The sequence below is a fragment of the Castanea sativa genome, chromosome 5 (assembly GCF_040712315.1).
Source record: "Castanea sativa cultivar Marrone di Chiusa Pesio chromosome 5, ASM4071231v1".
In the NCBI taxonomy this organism is placed as follows: Eukaryota; Viridiplantae; Streptophyta; class Magnoliopsida; order Fagales; family Fagaceae; genus Castanea; species Castanea sativa.
The window spans coordinates 42,369,233-42,390,270 of NC_134017.1; the positions used below are offsets into that span (position 1 = coordinate 42,369,233).

General features: G+C 36.4%; 2 protein-coding genes across 2 annotated transcripts; both read left to right on the forward strand.

Moving 5' to 3' along the window:
- Nucleotides 1-16,546: 16,546 nt before the first annotated feature.
- On the forward strand, nucleotides 16,547-17,197 carry LOC142635222 (uncharacterized). The gene has a single exon (XM_075809419.1). It carries the CDS (start codon nucleotides 16,547-16,549, stop codon nucleotides 17,195-17,197), a length of 651 nt encoding a protein of 216 aa, XP_075665534.1.
- A 1,091-nt stretch (nucleotides 17,198-18,288) lies between these two features.
- On the forward strand, nucleotides 18,289-20,631 carry LOC142635224 (uncharacterized). The gene is made up of 4 exons (XM_075809420.1): nucleotides 18,289-19,051; nucleotides 19,238-19,296; nucleotides 19,387-19,497; nucleotides 19,771-20,631. The coding sequence occupies exons 1-4, from the start codon at nucleotides 18,289-18,291 to the stop codon at nucleotides 20,629-20,631; spliced, it is 1,794 nt and encodes a 597-aa protein (XP_075665535.1).
- Nucleotides 20,632-21,038: the final 407 nt, after the last annotated feature.

A 21,038-nucleotide genomic window follows, 5' to 3' on the forward strand; every position in this document is an offset into this window, starting at 1 on the left:
AATCATAGTTTATGGTGCAAAACGTGCATTCAAAAAGTTTATGGTGCAAAACGTGCATTCAAGAAGTTTATGGTGCAAAGTGTAATCAGAGGTATAGTTTAGTATGGTAAAATTTAATTTCCCCTTTTTTTAAATAAAGATATATTTTGTTGACATTTTCTAAACATGTGTAATTTTCTTGGAAATTTGTTTTCATATATGTAGAAAAATCTCATATAAGTATTATAAACCCGATTTAAAACACTAGTATTACTATCTTCGTGTGTGTTCTAATGAGTATTACTGTTTACTCAAAAAAAAAAAGTCCCGTATGAGTATATTCATGATTACATTATTATTATGTTAGTCTAGCTTATTTAATAGTCAAGAAAAAAATTAGGCTTAAGTTTGACTCATTTATCAAATAAAACATAAACAAGCTTTTCTTCTAAATAAGCTTGAACTATTCATAAATATCCATGTCAGCAATTGCATCAGTCCAGCCAAAATTTTCTGTCTATTTTACACTAAGAACCTACTTTTTCTATTTTACACTACCACTTTTTTAAAGCACCCACATCAATTCATCTATTTTACAATATTTTCTATTTAAATAATATTTTTTATTATATTTTATTAATATCTATTTTTTTCATCTTAACCTCATCTCAATCGTGTTTCTCTCTCTCTCTCTCTCTCTAAATTCTTCTCTGCCTCCAGGACTCCCTCAACTCTCTTCCTCCCTCATGTCTCAAACCAAAAGGTCTAGTACTCTCTAAACTCTCTTCCTCTCTCATATATCAAACCCAAAACTCACATATGGCTGAAAGTTCAGCAGCAGAAGCAAGCAGATTCGGGTAGAAGCAAGGCAGATCCTAGGCGGCAGCATCAAGGAAGATCCAACGACGGTAACAGTAGCAGATCCGATGGGTTTGGCTTGATTTTGAGTTGGGTTTTCTGATGATTTGGTTTGATTTTTCTGTTGATTTTGGATCAATTTTGTGGTGGATTATCAACTGTTGAAATGGGTTGCAGTGGTGGTGGTTAGGTGGTACTGGGCTGGTGGTCGGGTGTTTCTCCTCTTCTTTTATTCTTCTTTTGCTGGATTGTTGTGTCCGTTGGGATGCTATGTTTCTTTTGCTAGGTTTTTGTGTTTCTTTTTCTAGGTTGTTGTGTCCAATGTGAAAGAGAGAGAATATAAATGGTGAGTGTAGACACTCAATTTTGCACCCATGATTTAAGCAAGGAAGATGACTGATGTGACCCATTGTATCCCCAAAATTCATGATTGTATTGCACGCATTAATTTATTCATTGCATATCATAAAAATTATCTTGAGGTTCTAACATTCACAACGGTATGCCCGGTTTCCAAATCGGACCATCGAATCAAAATATATCGCATGATCAAGTTTGCACAATCAACATGCATTGTGTCTAGGTAGAGTCAACCATGCATGATTAGTCGAAATTAATCCTGATTGGTTAAACAATTAAAATTAATTAAATAATTTTGTGATTGATTGTTAGTTAGTGTCGAAAATAGGATTGCTTGCATGGGAATAAAAGGAGATAATTGGATAATAATAAAATTGTCAATAATACAGACCTTATCAAGATTTTTAGAATATTTATCTGCAAGATAATTGTTTCTAAAAAGACTTGAATTATCTAGAAAAGAGATAAAAATCTTAGAATACGGATTGAAAACAAGTCTAAGTGCAAAGTCCGACTCAAGAAAACCTAACAAAGGAGTCCAAAACGCACCCAAACACGAAAGCATGATTGGCATCCAAAAGTGCCATTCGGCACTTTTGGAGTGCCGATTGGCACTTTCAAAGTGCCGAATGGCACCTATAAGGGCTTTGGCCCAACACTCTTCGGGTGACGATAAAACACATCATTTTCGACTTTTTCGCAGAAAGACGCATCTCGATTCACATTCTAATTGTCTTTGCTTATTTTTTAAGCATCCAAGCCTCTATAAAAAATGGATGGATTTCAGAATTCAACACACTCTTTTACGCTCTGGGAGAGACACTTTTTCAAGCTCTTAAATTTCTCATATTTCTGACTCCCCTTTTCCGATATTCTCTCTTAAGCAAGGTTTTTTAGGTTTCAAAGATAATTGCATAAATTTCTTTGAACCCTAAAATATCCCCTCAAGAAAAAGAGTGCTCCATGCAAGAGATTGTTTCTTATTAACCCTTTTTTCTTATGTTTCTCTTCTTGTGATGATGCATGTTTATATATTTCTTTCAGTTTAGTTGTTTTAAATATTCATATCATGAATTGTTGATTTATTTTGTTGAAACATGTTCTTGATTCTTTTTATTGTTGTCATGATTTATCATTTAATTTCAAAAATCTGCTTTTTATCCTATCTTTTCTCAATAAACATAAAAACGGATATGCATCTTCATTAGTTATAGATTTGAATTTTTCTCAAATAAAAACGAATCTGCATCTTCATTAGATGTAGATCTAAATTTTTCTCAAATCAAAAACTAATTTGCATCTTCATTAGATGCAGATCTGAATTTTTCTTAGTCTAAAAATTGATTTGCATCTTCATTAGATGCAGATCTGAATTTTTCTCAATCAAAACCTGATTTGCATCTTAATTAGATGCAGATCTAAATTTTTCTTAATTTAAAAACTGATTTGCATCTTCATTAGATGCAGATCTGAATTTTTTAACAAAAAACTGATTTTATCTTCCTTCGATACAAATCTGAATTTTTCTTATTTAAAAAACTGATCTACGTTTTCTTTAGAAGTAGATCTTTTTTTTTTTTTTTTAAACATAGCAGATTTTGAAAAGAAAAAAAAAAGAATCATGAATGGTTTTGTTTGTTTGTTTAGTGCATGTAGCGTGGATTTATTTCATGAATAAAGTCCTCTTCTCAAAGAAAATATTTTTTTACATATAAAAACAGATTTGATTTTTCTTTCACCATAAACCATTTTTAGTTCTTAAAAACAGATCTGATTTTTCTTTCACCATAAACCATTTTTAGTTCTTAAAAACAGATCTGATTTTTCTTTCACCATAAACCATTTTTAGTTCTTAAAAACAGATCTGATCTTTTTAAAAAAACAAAAGACTTTGTTTCATTTAATGAACACAGATCTGAAATTTTTTCTCCAAAAACTTTTTTTTTCTACCCATACAAAAACATATCTGATTTTTTTTTTCTAAACCAAATTCAATTTTTTATCACAACACAGATTTGAATTTTTAACAAAGAAGAGGATGCATTCATAAATAAATTTATGTGATTTAGTTTTGTTCATATGTATAACATGTCATTCATATCATGCATAAAAGGGGTACATAGGTCACAAGAGTCTAGAAGACTAGACTCTATCCGGGTGGAACGGGTGCCTAACACTTTCTCATTCCATAACCTAGCCTCTGAATTTAGTGTCTTTGGATAGGTAGACTTAGGCTCTATCTTTATTTTGGGTAAACTGTAACTAGGACAAAAAGGCATGTAATTATTTAGTAGTTTGTAACTAGGACCCAAAGCCATGTAATTTTTTATCAAACATGTATTCTTTTTTATTCAATCAATGGGAATGGAACAATTTAGTCATGTAAAGTTGTATTTAATTTTTTCTTATTTTTTTGTATAAAAAATAAGTGGCGACTCCACACCACTTACCCAAAAGAGAGGTGTCTTGAAAAAGCACTCTAAAAATCTCTCTCTTTTTAGAGGCACTTTTGAGGTCTCTCACAATGGCAACTTCGCTGGGGATGTCGAGGGCTAAGCTTCGTGTTAGACTTAAGTAACCAAATGTGTACCTTTGTTTTGCATGGTCTTGCATGATATTGTTGTTTGTTTATGTATATTTGTCCTATATTTTTTGAGATGTTGTATGATATTTTGTTGTATGTATTGTTTGTTAAAAGTTTTCCCTAACTGTCATAGTGTGTGCCATCAAAACAAATATGCATGCACCCCTTTCAACAACATGTGGTGATAGTAACCATGGATCACCGGTCTTCATTAGATTCGGGTGCCCAGTGGTGAACTCACCAACTCATAGCCTAAAATCATTGGATCATCTCTTGTTGACTGTAAAGGACAGACCATGCTGTTTGAACCAACGCAATGTTCATTACATTACAAGTTGGGAGGTGTAACATCCTAGCTATGAGAAACAATGAAACAACAAACCTACCCTACAACGTAATAACTTAGAACCTAGCCTTAGGCCGGTCCATGTTAAAATTGCATTGCACGTTATGTGTTTTTTTTTCTTGGTTGGTTGATGTAGATGGCGACCTAGCTTTAATTAACCCAAGAAAGCCTATTTTAGAGAGAGAAAGAGAAAGATAAAGAGAGGGAAGAATTTGGTCAAGATCCAAAGGAAGGCTACAAAGAGGACCTAAGACCGACACTCAAACCAGTAGCTCCAGTTCCAAGCTCGTCACTCCCATCACGGTACTAAAGCTCGTGAGCATAGAGAACACTCCACTGCGGCAACATCACAATCCCATATCCGACCTATAAGATACTTCAAACCCCAACCAAATCACCTAACATCCATAAACGGGGGGAGACACTTCAAACCCCGATCAAATTACCAAGCATCAACATATGGGGGGAGACACTTCAAACCCCAACAAGCAACCCAATACCTACAAACAGGGGGAGACACTTCAAACCCCAGTCAAGTAACCCAACATCCACAAATGAAAGGAAGACACTTCGAACCCAATCAAGCAACCCAATACCTAAGAATGGGGGGAGACGCTTCGAACCCTAGTCAAGTAACCCAACATCCACAAATGGGGGGAAGACACTTTGAACCCCAATCAAGTAACCAAACATCCACAAATGGGGGGAGACACTTCAAACCCCAAGATACCGATCCTAATGACCCAACAAAAATTGCCCACATTACAATGGGTGGGGGAGACACTACAAACCCCCACATTTAGAGACAGACAACCCAAAGCCAAAGTCCACCGAGATTTCAACCCTTTAGCTCACAAGCTCATCAAAAATCAAGCCCATCAAGCCCAAGGAAGGTTCAACCCTAATAATTCAATAAAGAATTGAAGATGTTCTCAACTCCATCCTGAAAGGTCAAGAGAAAATAAATGAAAAGCTAGCCCAAATCTCCCGAATAGCCAACTCTACATTACAAGTCAGCTTAGCCAATCAAGCTATGCTTTCTACCTTGTGCAAGGATAATTCACCAAAACCCGAAGAGCACACTTCCAATTTCTAAAGAAAAGATCTAAGGAGCTGTCTTTCCAACTATCCTCTCCAATCAACAAGAACATGTCAATAGACTCAATCCCCAAGGAGGTAGTGCCTTACCACATCAGTAACAGTGCAGTCAAACCATCAACTAGCAATTTTAGGCGCCGAAGGAAATTTTCAGAGTTACACATGACTTTGAGTGAAGCCTTGGAAAAATTACAAGCTAAGGGATTACTGAAGCCATTGGATCCCAAGCCAATACCACACCCCATGCCTAGAAGATACAATCCTAATGCTCATTGCAGATATCATCAAGGGGAAGGCCATACAACTAATAGATGTTATAATTTAAGGCACGACATTCAGAATCTCATCGAGCAGCAAGTCATTACTCCACCATCATCAACCAGTCATCTTGAATTTTGTTTACATATCATTTTGGTTCTTTGGTTTTATTGTTTATTTAGGATTTGCTTTCTAGTTGTTATTTGCTCAATAAAGTCCATGTTGTGTTTGATGCATTTGATTCATCATATTGTTCATATGTGTATTAAAAAAAAATAAAAATATAAAAAGACCTTTTGGACTAGGGGCATTGGGCCCTTAAGTCATTTCAGTTTATTTTCAAAAAAAAAAATTTGTACTAGAGGCATTGGGCCTTCTTAGTAACCTTTTTCTAAAAACCCTTTTTTTTGTTCCTTCAAAGACTCCAAAAATTTTTCAAAAGCCTTCTTTTCGAGAGAATACAAGAAGATCCATTTGACAAAACCTCTTCCAAATCATAATGATTAATTACTCTACCAATCAATTTGTTCCAAAAAAGGATTTAACTTCATTCAATCCATGTAAGGACTTTTGCTAAACATTCAAAATATGAGAAGAAAATGTCCTAAAAGGCAATCAAAGAAATTCATCAATTCATTCAAAATTCTCAAGCCACATACACTCAATCCCAATCTCTACAGAATTTTTCACATTGTTGGAGCATTTATACTTCTATTATAAGAATAATTTATTAAAGGAGTTTAAGTCACTGTGCTTACAAGAAAGCATCACTAGGGATAGAAGGTTGCCTTTGGTAACCCACATTATTCCTTGACACCTATTACAATAATTATCCATTGCTAGCCAACTTGAGCCTTTAAACAGTTAGCTTGTTTTTTAATGAACCCACTAAAAACTTAAACCTTGGGTGAGGAAATTAAGTATGCATGCTTAAATCTCAAGATGAGGAAGTGTTGACCTTATGGATCCAGCACCACTTGGTAAGGTCCTCAATGAAGACAATATGACAAGTTCAAAAGAGGAAGGTGCATCAAGTTCAAAAAAGAGGTTCATCAAAGCTAGGTAGAAAGGAAATCCATCAAGGAGAGATAATATTTTAAGAAAGCATCAAACTATGAGACAAAAGAGAAGGCCATCAAGCTAGAAAAGCCTTCAACCAAAAGAGAGAGAGAGAGATAGAGAATTAAATGCAAGAATTTTCTTCAAGTTGTGAGAGAATACTAATTCATCAAAAGAGACGAGGGACATGAGATTCCATGAAAGATCATTCAAGTTGAGAAGAAATTTAATCAAATTGAGGAGATGAGGAAAGGAAAAAGTAAGATACATTTCATTAAAAAAAAAAAGTGTGTTTAATCAAGTCAAGAAAAATGAAAGTGCATTAGAAAAGATAAGAGGGTATCAGGGAGAAATGAAAAATCATCCAAGAAAGATGAAAGTTTGTCAAATTCAAAGAACCAAAAAAATGAGGTTGAGTGAAAGCCAATAAAATTCCCAAAAAAGAGAGAGAGAGAGAGAGAGAAGCTCACTAGGCTGAAAACGTGAAAGGGCAATCTAGGCAAAAATTATAGCCAAAAAAAGAGAGAGAGCCTTCTAGGCTGAAAACCCGAAAGAACGGTCTAGAAAAATATTAGGGCAAAAAAAAAATCTTTTAAAAAAATGAATGAGAAAAACAGAAATAAGAGTGAGTGATTTGACCACAAGATAGGATGCTAAGAAGACCAAAGAGGAAGTTGTCAAGCTATAAAAATCAAGACCAAATGAAAGGAATCAATGAAGACCAATGAGAAGATGATGAACATGACAAGGATTTTAGTACAAGAGTCAACGATGGAAGTTATGGAAAAATCTTCCAATGCTTGAATTTAAAGTATTGCATACTTGGGGGAACATCATAAGGGTTTTTGAGCCTTTTATATCCTTCCTTTCAATAACCTGAACTCGGCCTACATTACAACCTTTGAATAAATCCCTCCTTGAAGTTCTGTTGAGTTAAAGCACACATTTAGCTCTGAGGATATTTTCTCTTGGATTAAGAAGGAAACTGCTCAAGATTATCAAGCCCCACTGGCTGATATCTTTATAAGACAAATTTCACAAATTCTCAAGTGACAAAAAATTTTATAAGCGCCAAACACTCACTTTCTTTGTTTCCAACAGAAAATAACTCTCAAGAGAACAAATTTCCAAATTCTCAAAATTTTTAAATCTTCAAACTTAGGATTTTTCCCTTTCTTGCTTACTCCCAATATGTGTGATTCCCAAGCATTTCATTTCTTTGATTGTCTTTAAAGACTTAATCTGAAAATTTTCAAAATGAAGAAGCAAATATGATTACATGTTTTTAATGATTTCAAATCCTTTCTAGCGAAAGAGATTGAGTTAACAATTGAGCATTATGATTGGTCAAAAAGGTTGTTCAAAGGATCACCTTTTGTTCATTTGAAAAGATAAAATTTCAAAAAATCTCATTTTAAGTAAATTGCTTTTTTTCAAAAAGAACAAAAACAAAAAAAAATACTCATTTCAAAAATTTCATTTCTCAAAAAAAAAAATTTAACTTCATTTTTCAAAACTTTTTTCCTCGAACTACGTCTGGACCTGATCCTCTACGAGAGAGGTACGTAGGCAACCTTTCTAAAGGCCCGGTCACAATCACTCCAAAAACATTTTCTTAAAGACTCAAAATCAAGACATTTCTTTGTGTGAATTTAGGCTGAGCATCTGTTTTGTATTAAGCATATCATTAATTTTCTGTGCAAGCATGTCTAAACTAGGGGCATTGGCCCAAAACATTTTTATAATAACTGATTACTAACAAGCTCATGGAAAGAATCTTTTGCAGGAGGTGGACATGGATCTTTCATCTACTCAACAATCACTATCAATTTTCAGTTTAGATGTGTCAATCGGCACTCCAACAAAGCCCATTGGCCCATCATCCCAGTAGTCCTTATTTTGGCTAGTTTTGTGATTTTCATTTTGTTTTACTCAAATTTTGCTTTATTGAGATCCCTACACAATAAGATTTTTCAAAATTCACATTGATTGTTGAACTAGGGGCATTCAGCCATACCTCATCCATTTTGAAAAAAAAAAGTCATCTTTTCCTCAAATACCAAGGTTTTCAAAAATCATGCATCAATTTGCAAACTTGGGGCATTCGACCATGCCTTATTCATTTTCAAAAAAGAGAGATCATCATCATCATCTTTTCAAAAAAAAATCAAGATTTCCAAAAATCATGCTTCCATTTCTAAACTAGGGGCATTCGACCATGCCTCATTCATTTTCAAAAAAAAAAAAAAGAGATCATCATCATCTTTTCAAAAAAAAATCAAGATTTCCAAAAACCATGCATTCATTTCTAAACTAGGGGCATTCCGCCATGCCTCATCCATTTTGAAAAAAAAAAATCATCTTTTCCTCAAAAGTCTAGGTTTTCAAAACCATGCTTCAATTTATAGTCTAGGAGCATTCGACTATGCCTCACTCAGGTGGGATCACCCATGTGTAGACCTTCCAAGTAAGTTCAAAATTTTGAGTAACAAGGTCACATCAGGTAAACTCTAAACTTTTCTGAATCAAGTACAATTTTCTTTCAAATAAGTTCATACATGCTATACATTATAGGATCGATAATAGCTCTCCTACCTTCATAGGATCCACAATAGTTCTCCTATACATTATAGGATCGACAATAGCTCTCCTACCTTCAAGGGATCGACCTTAGTTCTCCCAAAACTCATAGGATCAACAATAGTTCTCCTATACATTTTAGGATTGACAATAGCTCTCCTACCTTCAAGGGATCGATCTTAGATCTCCTAAATATCATAGGATCGACAATAGTTCTCCTATACGTCATAGGATCGACAATAGCTCTCCTGCCTTCAAGGGATCAACCTTAGTTCTCCTAAAACTCATAGGATCGACAATAGCTCTCCTACCTTCAAGCGATTGACCTTAGTTCTCCTAAAACTTATAGGATCGACAATAGTTCTCCTATACATCATAGGATCGACAATAGTTCTCCTATACATCATAGGATCAACAATAGCTCTCCTACCTTTAAGGGATCGACCTTAGTTCTCCTAAAACTCATAGGATCGACAATAGTTCTCCTATACATTATAAGATTGACAATAGCTCTCCTACCTCCAAGGGATCAACCTTAGTTCTCCTAAACATCATAGGATCCACAATAGTTCTCCTATACATCATAGGATCGACAATGGCTCTCCTACCTTTAAGGGATCAACCTTAGTTCTCCTAAAACTCATAGGATCGACAATAGTTGTCCTATACATCATAGGATTAACAATAGCCCTCCGACCTTCAAGGAATTGTCCTTAGTTCCCTTAAAACTCATAGGATTGACAATAGCTCTCCTACCTTCAAGAGATCGACCTTAGTTCTCCTAAAACTCATAGGATTGACAATAGCCCTCCTACCTTCAAGGAATTGACCTTAGTTCTCCCAAAACTCATAGGATTGACAATAGCTCTCCTATCTTCAAAAGATTGACTTTAGTTTTTCTTTCAAATTTCAAGTCCCAAATTTCAAATTTCAAGTTTCAAAATCCAAATTCTAAGTTCCAAGTTTCAAACTCCAAATTCCAAGTCTCAAACCTCAAATTCCAAGTTTCAAATTCCAAAGATAAAATCTTTTTCAAAGAACTACAAAAATCCATCAAAGTTTTCTTACTAAAAAATGAAAAAATTCAAATCAAGAAGGAACAAATGAAAATCGCACATCTCAAAAACAGTGGGACCACAAAGCACTCATCATTTAAAGTCTAATCCCAAATTTTGACTTTTTGCTAGCAACAATTCAAATCAAAGTAGAGAAGCCCTTTGATCGACATCTCAACAATTCAAATCGAAGTAGAAAAGCCCTTTGATCGACATTTCAGCAGCTTAGATCAAAGTAGAGACACTATTTGATCGACATTTCAACAAGTCAGATCGAAGTAGAGAAGCCCTTTGATCGACATCTCAACAGCTCAAATCGAGGTTGACAAGACCCTTTGGTCACCACATCTTAGATCGAGGTTGACAAGGCCCTTGGTTTCTACAGCTTAGATCGAGGTTGACAATCCCCTTGATCGCCACAATTCCGGTTTCGAGGTTGGAAAGCCCCTTGGTTACCTTTCTTCAAGATCAAGATTGACAAGCCCCTTGGTCGCCACAGTTCCGGTTTCGAGGTTGAAAAGCCCTTAGGTTACCTTTCTTCAAGATCGAGGTTGACAAGCCCCTTGGTCGCCCCAGCTCAAATCAAGGTTGACAAGCCCCTTGGTCGCCACAATTCCGGTTTCGAGGTTGAAAAGCCCCTTGGTTACCTTTCTTCAAGATCAAGGTTGACAAGCCCCTTGGTCACCACAGTTCCGATTTCAAGGTTGAAAAGCCCCTTGGTTACCTTTCTTCAAGATTGAGGTTGACAAGCCCCTTGGTCGCCACAGCTCAGATCAAGGTTAACAAGCCCCTTGGTCGCCACAATTCTAGATCGAAGTTGAAAAGCCCCTTGGTTAACATCCACATTCAAGAGTGAAATAGAAAAAGCCTCTCTATCACCCCAGTTATCAAGATTCATTTCAAAGTTCATCAGCTATCAAGTAGGTCAAGTGTTCATAATTGTTATTTTTTTTCAAAAGGTAAAGTACTAGTTTTATGTTCCAAAGTTTTAGGTTCGAGGGCTAGGTAATCTTTGAAAATTCAACCTCAATTAAATCATGGTCGCTAAAATCAATGTCTTTGTTTTACATTGGCATTCGCTTTTGAAGCTCTGTCAATGAGGGGCATTTTGTAGACACACGATTTTGCACCCATGATTTAATCAAGGAAGATGACTAGAGTGACCAATTGTATCCCCAAAATTCATGATTGCATTACATGCATTAATTTTTTCATTTCATTTCATAAAAATGATCTTGAGGTTCTAACGTTCGCAGCGGTATTCCCGATTTCCAAATCAGATTGTCGGATCAAAAGATATCGCATGATCAAGTTTGCACGGTCAGCATGCATTGTGTCTAAGTAAAGTCAACCACGCATGATTAGTCTAAATTAATTCTGATTGGTTAAACAATTGAAATTAATTAAAGAATTTTGTGATTGGTTGTTAGTTAGTGTCAAAAATAGGATTGCTTGCATGGGAATAAAAAGAGATAATTGGATAACAATAAAATTGTAGATAATCAAGACCTTATCAAGATTTTTAGAATATTTATCTACAAGATAATTATTACTGAAAAGACCCGAATTATCTAGAAAAGAAATAAAAATCTTAGAATACGGATTGAAAACACGTCTAAGTGCAAGGCCCGACTCAAGAAAACCTAAAAATGAGTCCAAAACGCACCCAAACACGAAAGCATGATTGGCATCCAAGAGTGCCATTCAGCACTTTTGGAGTGTCGATCGGCACTTTCAAAGTGTTGAATGGCACCTATAAGGGCTTTGGCCCGACGCTCTTTGGGTGACGATAAAACACATCATTTTCGACTTTTTCGCAGAAAGACGCGTCCCAATTCGCATTCTAATTGTCTTTGCTTATTTTTAAGCATCCCAGCCTCTATAAATATAGGATGGATTTCAGAATTCAACACACTCTTTTACGCTCTGGGAGAGACACTTTTTCACGCTCTCAAATTTCTCATATCTCTAACTCCCCTTTTTCTGATATTCTTTCTTAAGCTAGGGTTTTAGGGTTCAAAGATAATTGCATAAATTTCTTTGAACCCTAAAATATACCCTCAAGAAAAAGAGTACTCCATGAAAGAGGTTGTTTCTTATTAAGCCTTTTTTCTTATGTTTCTCTTCTTGTGATGATGCATGTTTATATATTTCTTTCAGTTTAGTTGTTTTAAATATTCATATCACGAATTGTTGATTTCTTTTGTTGAAACATGTTCTTGATTCTTTTTATTATTATCATGATCAATTATTAAATTTCAAAAATCTGCATTTTATCCTATCTTTTCTTAATAAAAATAAAAATGGATCTACATCTTCATTAGATGTAGATCTGAATTTTTCTCAAATAAAAATGGATATGCATCTTCATTAGATGTAGATCTGAATTTTTCTCAAATCAAAAACTGATTTGCATCTTCATTAAATGCAAATCTGAATTTTTCTTAATCTAAAAACTGATTTGCATCTTTGTTAGATGTAGATCTGAATTTTTTAACAAAAACCTGATTTGTATCTTCCTTAGATACAAATCTAAATTTTTCTTATTTAAAAAACTGATCTACGTTTTCATTAGATGTAGATCTGATTTTTTTTAACATAGCAGATTTGAAATAAAAAAAGAATCATGAATGGTTTTGTTTGTTTGTTTAGTGCATGTAGCATGGATTTATTTCATGAATAAAGTCCTCTTCTCAAAGAAATTTTTTTTTACATATATAAACAGATCTGATTTTTTTTTTCAATATTTCAAATCTGATTTTTTATTATTATCACAAAAACAGATCTTATTTTTCTTTCACCATAAACCATTTTTAGTTCTTAAAAACAGATCTGATCTTTTTTAAAGGAACAAAAGACTTTGTTTCATTTAATGAACACAAATCTGAATTTTTTCTCTAAAAACTATTCTTTTTCTACCCATACAAAAACATATCAGATTTTTTTTTTCTAAACCAAATTCAATTTTTTATCACAACACAGATCTGAATTTTTAACAAAGGAGAGGATGCATTCATAAATAAATTTATGTGATTTAGTTTTGTTCATATGTACAACATGTCATTCATATCATGCATAAAAGGGGTACATAGGTCACAAGATTCTAGAAGACCAGACTCTGTCTAGGCAGAATGGGTGCCTAACACCTTCTCATTCCATAACCTAGCCTCCGAATTTAGTGTCTTTGGATAGGTTGACCTAGGCTTTATCTTTATTTTTTATTTTGGGTAGACTGTAACTAGGACAAAAAACCATGTAATTATTTGGTAGTTTGTAACTAGGACCCAAAGCCATGTAATTTTCAATTTATTGAACATGTATTCTTTTATTCAATCAATGGGAACGAAACAATTTAGTCATGTAAAGTTGCATTTAATTTTTTCTTTTTTTTCGTATAAAAAATAAGTGGCAACTCCACACCACTTAAAAAGAGAAGTGTCTTATAAAAGCTCCAAAAATTTCTCTCTTTTTTGAGAGGCACTTTTGCGGTCTTTCACAGTGAGAGAGAAAATAATAATAAAATATTGTTATACACAACTACAATAACCGTGTATATTTACATGGTTATTGTAGCAAGTGTGTAAATATACACATTTTTACACCCTTTGATGTAGGTAGTTATGGAGGAAAATTGTGTAAATTTTGACACTTTTTGTATTATACACATTTTTACACCCACTAATGCGGATGCTCTTAAGGGGAGGAAGTCCTAAGGGTTATGCTTGGTTTTATTTTAGAGTTACACTTAGGAAACACTTAATTTTTTTCAATTCATTCAAATCAGGAGAATTTGAAGTGAGTGAGAGTATACTTCGTTAGAAAAAAAAAATGTGCTATCCTCCATATATTAATTTTATCAAATTTCCACCGTTAGGGTGCAGCATAGTGGTTAGAAGTTTGAAATGAGTTATAATCTGTAGACCCAAATATTCTAGGTTCAATACCCACTATGAGTTCCCCCTAAATTACCTGATACGTGATTCTAACAAGTGGGCTCTTGTATTCGTTGTTTACTTCTCAAGGATAGATCCAAAGGGGCCTACCTTGATAAGGTTCCACGTTATCAAAGAAAAATTATTTTTATTATATTTTCCTTGCGTTTAAACTAAATCTTAGTAGTTATTTTACTCTGTTATTAATTTATAAAATATCTTATTATATAATTTTCTTTTCACCCTACAACTAAACAAAACAAAAAGAGGGGTACTTATTCCCATCCCTTTGCCCTCCTTTATTTATTCAAACGAAGTTAAAGGATTGATAGCTTTTCCTTCTCCCCTCCCTTTTATTGCTCTTCATCCTCTCACTCTATACTTTAGATTTTTTTTTTTTTTTTTTATGCTATAGGTTAATATAAAGATGTGTTAGAATTTGATCAAACTTGGCCAATTGGATCGTCCATTAGTGGGCATGACCTGGCCAACTTTAATGAAATTAGTCTCAATCTCCCATGTAACATACATGCTATATGGGATGGGTTACAAAAGGGTTAATCAAATTTATGTAACTAATGCATTTAAGTAACAAGAGGGTAGTTTTTGAATAACTATTCAAAAGTTTCATAATCCAAACCTTATCACATCCATTGAAGTTGTTTTTAAATCGAGTAGACAAGAAAAGGTGGTGCTCCACCTTCCCTTAGGCAATAGAATTGTTGTTCCTTCTAGTAAGGCATTGTCATTCCTCGAGTAACAGTGTTACTTGGAGGCTAGTGGGGATTATTTTCATGGGATTTGGGAAACACTTACAGATTGATTTAGATTTTCATTCATTCGCTATGGAGAACCTAATGAAACATTAGGGCGAATTATCACTGAACGATAGGGAAGGTGGAGACTTTCAACTAAGTGAAGACAAAAGTGTAAAGAAGTACACCATCGCAGCAAAATTCCTTACAAAAAGGGCACTAAACACTGAGTTTGTCGTCAGAACTTTCAATGCCATTTGGAGATCAGTCAATGGCTTTAAGGTACATAATGCTGGAAATCACATCATATTGTTTACTTTCGACAACAAAGAGGAAGTGGACAAAATTTTTGAAGGCGAACCATGGGGTTTCGACAAACATTTGGTGCTGATCCAAAGATATGATTATAGCATCCCAGCACGTGAGTTAGTTTTTGATCAAGTATCCCTGTGGGTGCAAGTGCATGACATTTTCTTTCGCTACCTAAGTCGTAGGGTTGCTAAAGATCTGTGTGCAGCCGTGGGGGTGGTGAACAAAAATTCGAGTGATGTAGAGGTTGACAAGGGATGTGTTATGAGAGTCCAAGTCAGGGTGGACATATCTCTCCCCTTATGCAGAGGCAGAGTTATTTCATTAGAGAATGCTTCTAAGGGGTGGGTTTCCTTCAGGTACGAACGCCTCCCCAATATTTGTTACTGGTGTGGATGCCTGAATCACTTCGATAAGGATTGCGATCGGTGGATAGAGAGTAATGCTTCATTGACTCAAGCGGATCAATACTATGGCTCCTGGATTCGAGCAGCCCCAATGCTTAGCAAGAATGATTCAGTTATGGTGGTTCCTGGATATTATGAATCCAAAAGAAAGAAGCGAGCTGCTAGGAACATGCATGGGGGGAATCAACACCGCCGAAACAGGGCGGAGCTCACGGTGCAAACTCCTCTAAAACGCAGCCACAAAAATTGAATGCAATGCAGCCAGTAGGAAGCGTTACAAATGGGGTAACGGATATGCATATTATTGGTGATAATGATAATGCAATACCAATAAGGAAGGATGCGTTATTACAGGATGAGTATTTTAATGCGAAAATCATGGAGATTGATCTGGAGTTATTGCGGTATGAAACAGGTGAGGGAGGAAATCGGAAAATTCTTAAGTAGTCCCGGAGTATAGTGAAATGGTGCTCCCTCCTCTCACATTTATGGTGGACCCCATCATGAATTTAATGAGCGGACCCCACCATGAATGTGAGAGGAGGGAGCACCATTCTCCGTGCTCCGAGAGTATCTAAGAATTACTCGAGGAAATCAAGGGGCTGAAACAGATAAGGAAAACGCATCCAATCCAATAACGGAAACAATTGAAGTGGTCAGCCAAAGTCCACCCAACCTATTAACTCCACAAGGAAAGGATGAGGAGCATGCCAGTCACGAGGACAAAGGAAAAAATCAAAATCAGGTATCCAGTGAGACAGAGAGTTATATGGCACCAAAGTGTAAGAGATTGGAGAGAAAACAAAATCACAACGACTAGGAGGTATTGCATTCTACTTCACAAAAACGATCAGGCCCTGAAATTGAAGAAGAAGGACAATATTATAAACGGAGGCAGGTGTACCATGATGATCAAGAAGAATTTTATGGAATGGCGGAGGCTGCATACCAGCCCCGCCAGGAACAATGAGTTTCCTGTGCTGGAACGGTCATGGGCTTGGAAACCCACAGACAGATCAGGGGCTTGGTGATTTGATCTGGGCACAAGATCCCTCAGTCTTGTTCTTGACCGAAACATGGCTTGATAAAGCGAGGTTAGAAGAAATTAAGGTTCGATGCAAATTTGGCGGTTCGATTGAAGTCTCAAAGGAGAACCAAGGTGGCGGTATAGCAATTTTCTGGAAAGCAGACTATGACCTTTCCATGGACACGTATTCAATAAACCATATTGATGCAATAGTTAACAAAGGCAAGGAAGGCGAATGGAGGTTTACAGGTTTTTATGGAGAGCCAGACACAGCAAAGTGTCACGAGTCATGGGCGAAGCTACGATGTTTAAGAAATAGACATTCGATGCCATGGTTATGTGTGGGAGATTTCAACGAGATTTGTAGAGCTCATAAAAAATTGGGAGGCCGGTTAAGGCCACTCAAACAAATGGAGGATTTCAAAGAAGTGTTGGATGAATGTGGGTTCCAAGATCTAGGGTTTATAGGGAATAAATTTACATGGTGTAATGGCCATAAGAAGGGGTACACGATATGGGAAAGGTTAGATAGAGCTGTGGCAACTACTGATTGGGTGGCAAGGTTTCAGCAACAAAAGTCCTTCATTTAGATTGCAGGTCATCTGATCACAAACCTTTGGTCATCCTACCTATGGGGGTGCCTAAGAAAAGAAGAAAGCCATGGAGATTCGAACAAACGTGGTTAGAGGATGATGGGTGTAAAGACATTGTAGATTTGGTTTGGAGGCAGAAAGTAAGTGGCAGACCGATGGATCAAGTGGAAGAAAAAATCAAAATTTGCCAAGCAAGATTGAGTAGGCAGAGCAAGCTTGCCTTTGGTAATATTACAAGGGCTTTGACAGAGAAAAAAAACCAATTAAAGTTGGCGGAGGAAAGGGCAATGTAGGGAGGTCCAATGGATAGAGTGAGAAAGCTGAAGTGGGAAATAAAGGGGTTGCTGATCAAGGAAGAGAAGATGTGGAAACAGAGATCCAAGACCCTTTGGTTGCAAGAGGGTGATCTAAACACTAGATTCTTCCATAACCGTGCTTCTCAAAGATTTAGACGAAATCGGGTTGTAGAGTTGGAAAATTCTAAGGGAGTGGTTTGCACGGGTGAGGAAGAAATCACCAATATTCTGAATCAGTACGACCAGGCATTGTTCACTTCGGCCACACCTCAACACTTGGAGGAAGTCCTAACAGCCGTACCGAAGGTAATCACGGATGAGATGAACTCCATGCTTATGGCAAAATATGTGCGAGACAAAGTTGATGAAGCACTAAAGCATATGGAGTCTCTTAAAGCACCTGGGCTCGACAGTTTACCTCCATTGTTCTTTCAAAAATTCTGGCCGAATATAGGGGAGGAAATTTCTCAAGCAGTGTTGACCTGCTTGAATACAGGTTCCATCCCACACTCAATAAATCACACTTTTATCACATTGATTCCTAAAGTTAAAAGTTCATCTAAAGTCTCTGAATTTAGACCCATTGCTTTATGTAATACTATTTATAAGCTTGTGTCAAAAGTCATTGCAAACAGGTTCAAAAAAGTTCTTCCCCACATCATCTCTGAATCTCAAAGCGCGTTTCAAACTAATAAGGCTATCACAAATAATATTTTGATAGCATTTGAGATGCTTCACCACATGAAGAATTAGAATTCAAAGAAAGCAAATTTCATGACACTAAAATTGGACATGAGCAAAGCATACAACAGGGTGGAGTGGCGTTTCTTGACAGAAATCATGAGCAAGATGGGATTTTGTGAGGCATGGATAAAACTTATCTTTAATTGCATCAGTTCAGTCTCTTATTCAATTTTGGTGAATGGTGAACCGAGAGGTAACATAGTTCCATCACGCAGAATCAGACAGGGCAACCCTCTTTCTCCGTACTTATTCTTATTGTGTTCTGAATGGCTAAATAGATTATTGCAAAGGGCAGCCCAAGGCAATCAGATTCGAGGATGTTCCTTGTGCAAAACTGGTCCCAAGGTTACTCACCTCTTTTTTGCAGACAACAGCTTGTTATTTTGCCAGGCAAAATTGACGGAGTTGGAAGCAGTACAACGCATCTTGGCGGTGTATGAACAAGCCTCGGGGCAGCAAATCAACCGAGGAAAAACCACTCTCTTTTTTAGAAAGGTTGTTGCCGAAGAGACAAAAGAGGAGATCATTAATCTTCTAGGTGTGCCAGAGGTAAAGGAGTATGAAAAATATCTTGGACTTCCAGCAGTTGTGGGAAGGAAGAGGAAAGCTAGCCTTAATTACATAAAAGAAAGGGTGTGGAACAAGCTTCAAGGATGGAAAGAGAGATTACTTTCCCAAGCCGGGAGAGAAGTCCTTTTAAAAGCAGTAATGCAAGTCATACCCACTTATGCAATGAGTTGCTTCAAGTTGCCGGTGGCATTATGTGAGGATATTGAGAAGCTTATCCGGAAATTCTGGTGGGGGGAGTGTGGTGATCGAAGAAAAATACACTGGAAAAATTGGGAGACATTATGCAAACATAAATCTGAGGGAGGATTGGGTTTCAAAAAGTTGGTCAAGTTCAATGAGCTGATGTTGGCCAAACAAGTGTAGAGGTTACATACTGACAGGTCCTCGCTATTTTTTAAAGTGTTCAGCACCAAATACTTTCCATCAGGTTCAGTGTTCAATGCAAAAAAATCACAAGGATCTTATGCATGGCAGAGTATATGGAAGGTAAGGAATGTTATAGAGAAAGGCATGCAATGGAGCATTGGGGATGGGAATCAAGTTCAACTATTTCATGATAATTGGATACCTGGACAGTTTCCAACAAAAGCTGTCCCTAACAGATTAGAAGCCATCAGTGAAGCCAAAGTCTCCTCCATGATTGATCCGGACTCAAGAGAATGGAATATGGAGTTGCTAGAAAATTGTGTTGCCCCTTTTTTGATACAAAAAATCCTGGCCATTCCGATCTGCAGAACAAACCAAGAGGACATACTATTCTAGCCACACAGCAAGGATGGATCCTACACAGTCAAAACAGGCTATCAACTCCTTTGTGAGTTAGAAAAAGCTGAAAATTGGTCGAGCTCCAACACAACAAGTAAGAAGGCTTTTTGGAACCGCATTTGGAAGTTAAATATTCCAAACAAAATGAGATTTTTCTGTTGGAGGGCCTGCTCTGAAGCCTTACCTACCTTGTAGAATCTATACCGACGCAAAGTGATTGGTTCACCAGTATGTAGTACGTGTGGAAAGCATGAAGAAACTACTCTTCACGCTCTATGGGACTGCACTGCCATCCAATCAGTTTGGGGTCTTAATTTTAAGGCCACTCAAAATGATTCTCATGGTATTTCATCTTTCTCGGATTTGATAGGCTTGGTTGAGCTGCATCAGGAGAATTTGGAGCTCTTCGTGGTGGTGGCATGGTCCATTTGGCTTGCAAGAAACAAAGGCAGAGTTAATGAACCATGCGCCCCTTTAGGCAAGATTTTCAAAGCAGCTCGTTCAATTCTCTCTGAGTTTCAGACCAAGAGAATACCAAGGCAATCCGTGGCTCCCTCTAATACTGTGAAGTGGAAACCTTCAAGGTCAAACTTTTACGAAGTAAATTATGATAGGGTTGTGTTGAAGGATTCGGGTGAAGCAGGACTTGGCGTGGTGATTAGAAATGAGAAAGGGGAAGTTGTGGGATCTTTAGCAGAAAAAATCAAATTACCAGATAGCATTGAAGTTTTGGAGGCCTTGGCAGCTAGGAAAGCAATACTCTTTGCAATAGAATTGGGGCTACAACGGGTCATCATTGAGGGAGATTCTGAAATTATATTTAAGGCACTATCCGAATCTTGTTCAGATTGCTCTCATATTGGACACATCATCAAAGACTGCAAGTCTATTTCGAGTTTGTTTCAAACTCATTCCTTCTCTCATACTAGGCGGCAGGGCAACGCAGTGGCCCATGCATTAGCCAAAAGAGCAAGGAAATCTTTCCCCCTCTTGGTTTGGATGGAGTCAGTGCCACCAGCCGTAGCTTGTTTAGTTCACATTGATGTAATCTCTTAGTTTTTTACAGCAATAAAATATTCCATTTCTTTCTCCAAAAAAAAAAGAGTAACAAGACATATGTATAACCAATACATATGTGTAATTCATGTAACTAATACAAATTATGATAAAACTCTTCCTCTCCACGATTGGACATCCTCTTTGGTTTTCCTTTGGCAGGGTTCTTAGGCCGTGGAACTTGTGTGCCTTGCTCTAGTCACAAGCACCACCATGAGCAACATGTATGAATCACAATGGCAAGGACTACAACATATATAGAAAAACCAAATACAAGTTTCTATAAGCATAGTTATCAGTATTGTATGATATGTGATAAGTATTATATCGTATACAAAAAGTTCAGTATTGTAAGGGTGTATCATAAGTATTCATAAATCATACAATACAGTGGTGCGTATTGTATG

Coding starts and splice junctions, on each gene's coding strand:
- LOC142635222 (XM_075809419.1), top strand. CDS start 16,547: ATGAGTTTCCTGTGCTGGAACGGTCATGGGCTTGGAAACCCACAGACA.
- LOC142635224 (XM_075809420.1), top strand. CDS start 18,289: ATGAGCAAAGCATACAACAGGGTGGAGTGGCGTTTCTTGACAGAAATC. Junction 19,052..19,237: donor ATTCTGGTGGGGGGAGTGTG/GTGATCGAAGAA, acceptor ACTTTCCATCAG/GTTCAGTGTTCAATGCAAAA. Junction 19,297..19,386: donor CATGGCAGAGTATATGGAAG/GTAAGGAATGTT, acceptor ATACCTGGACAG/TTTCCAACAAAAGCTGTCCC.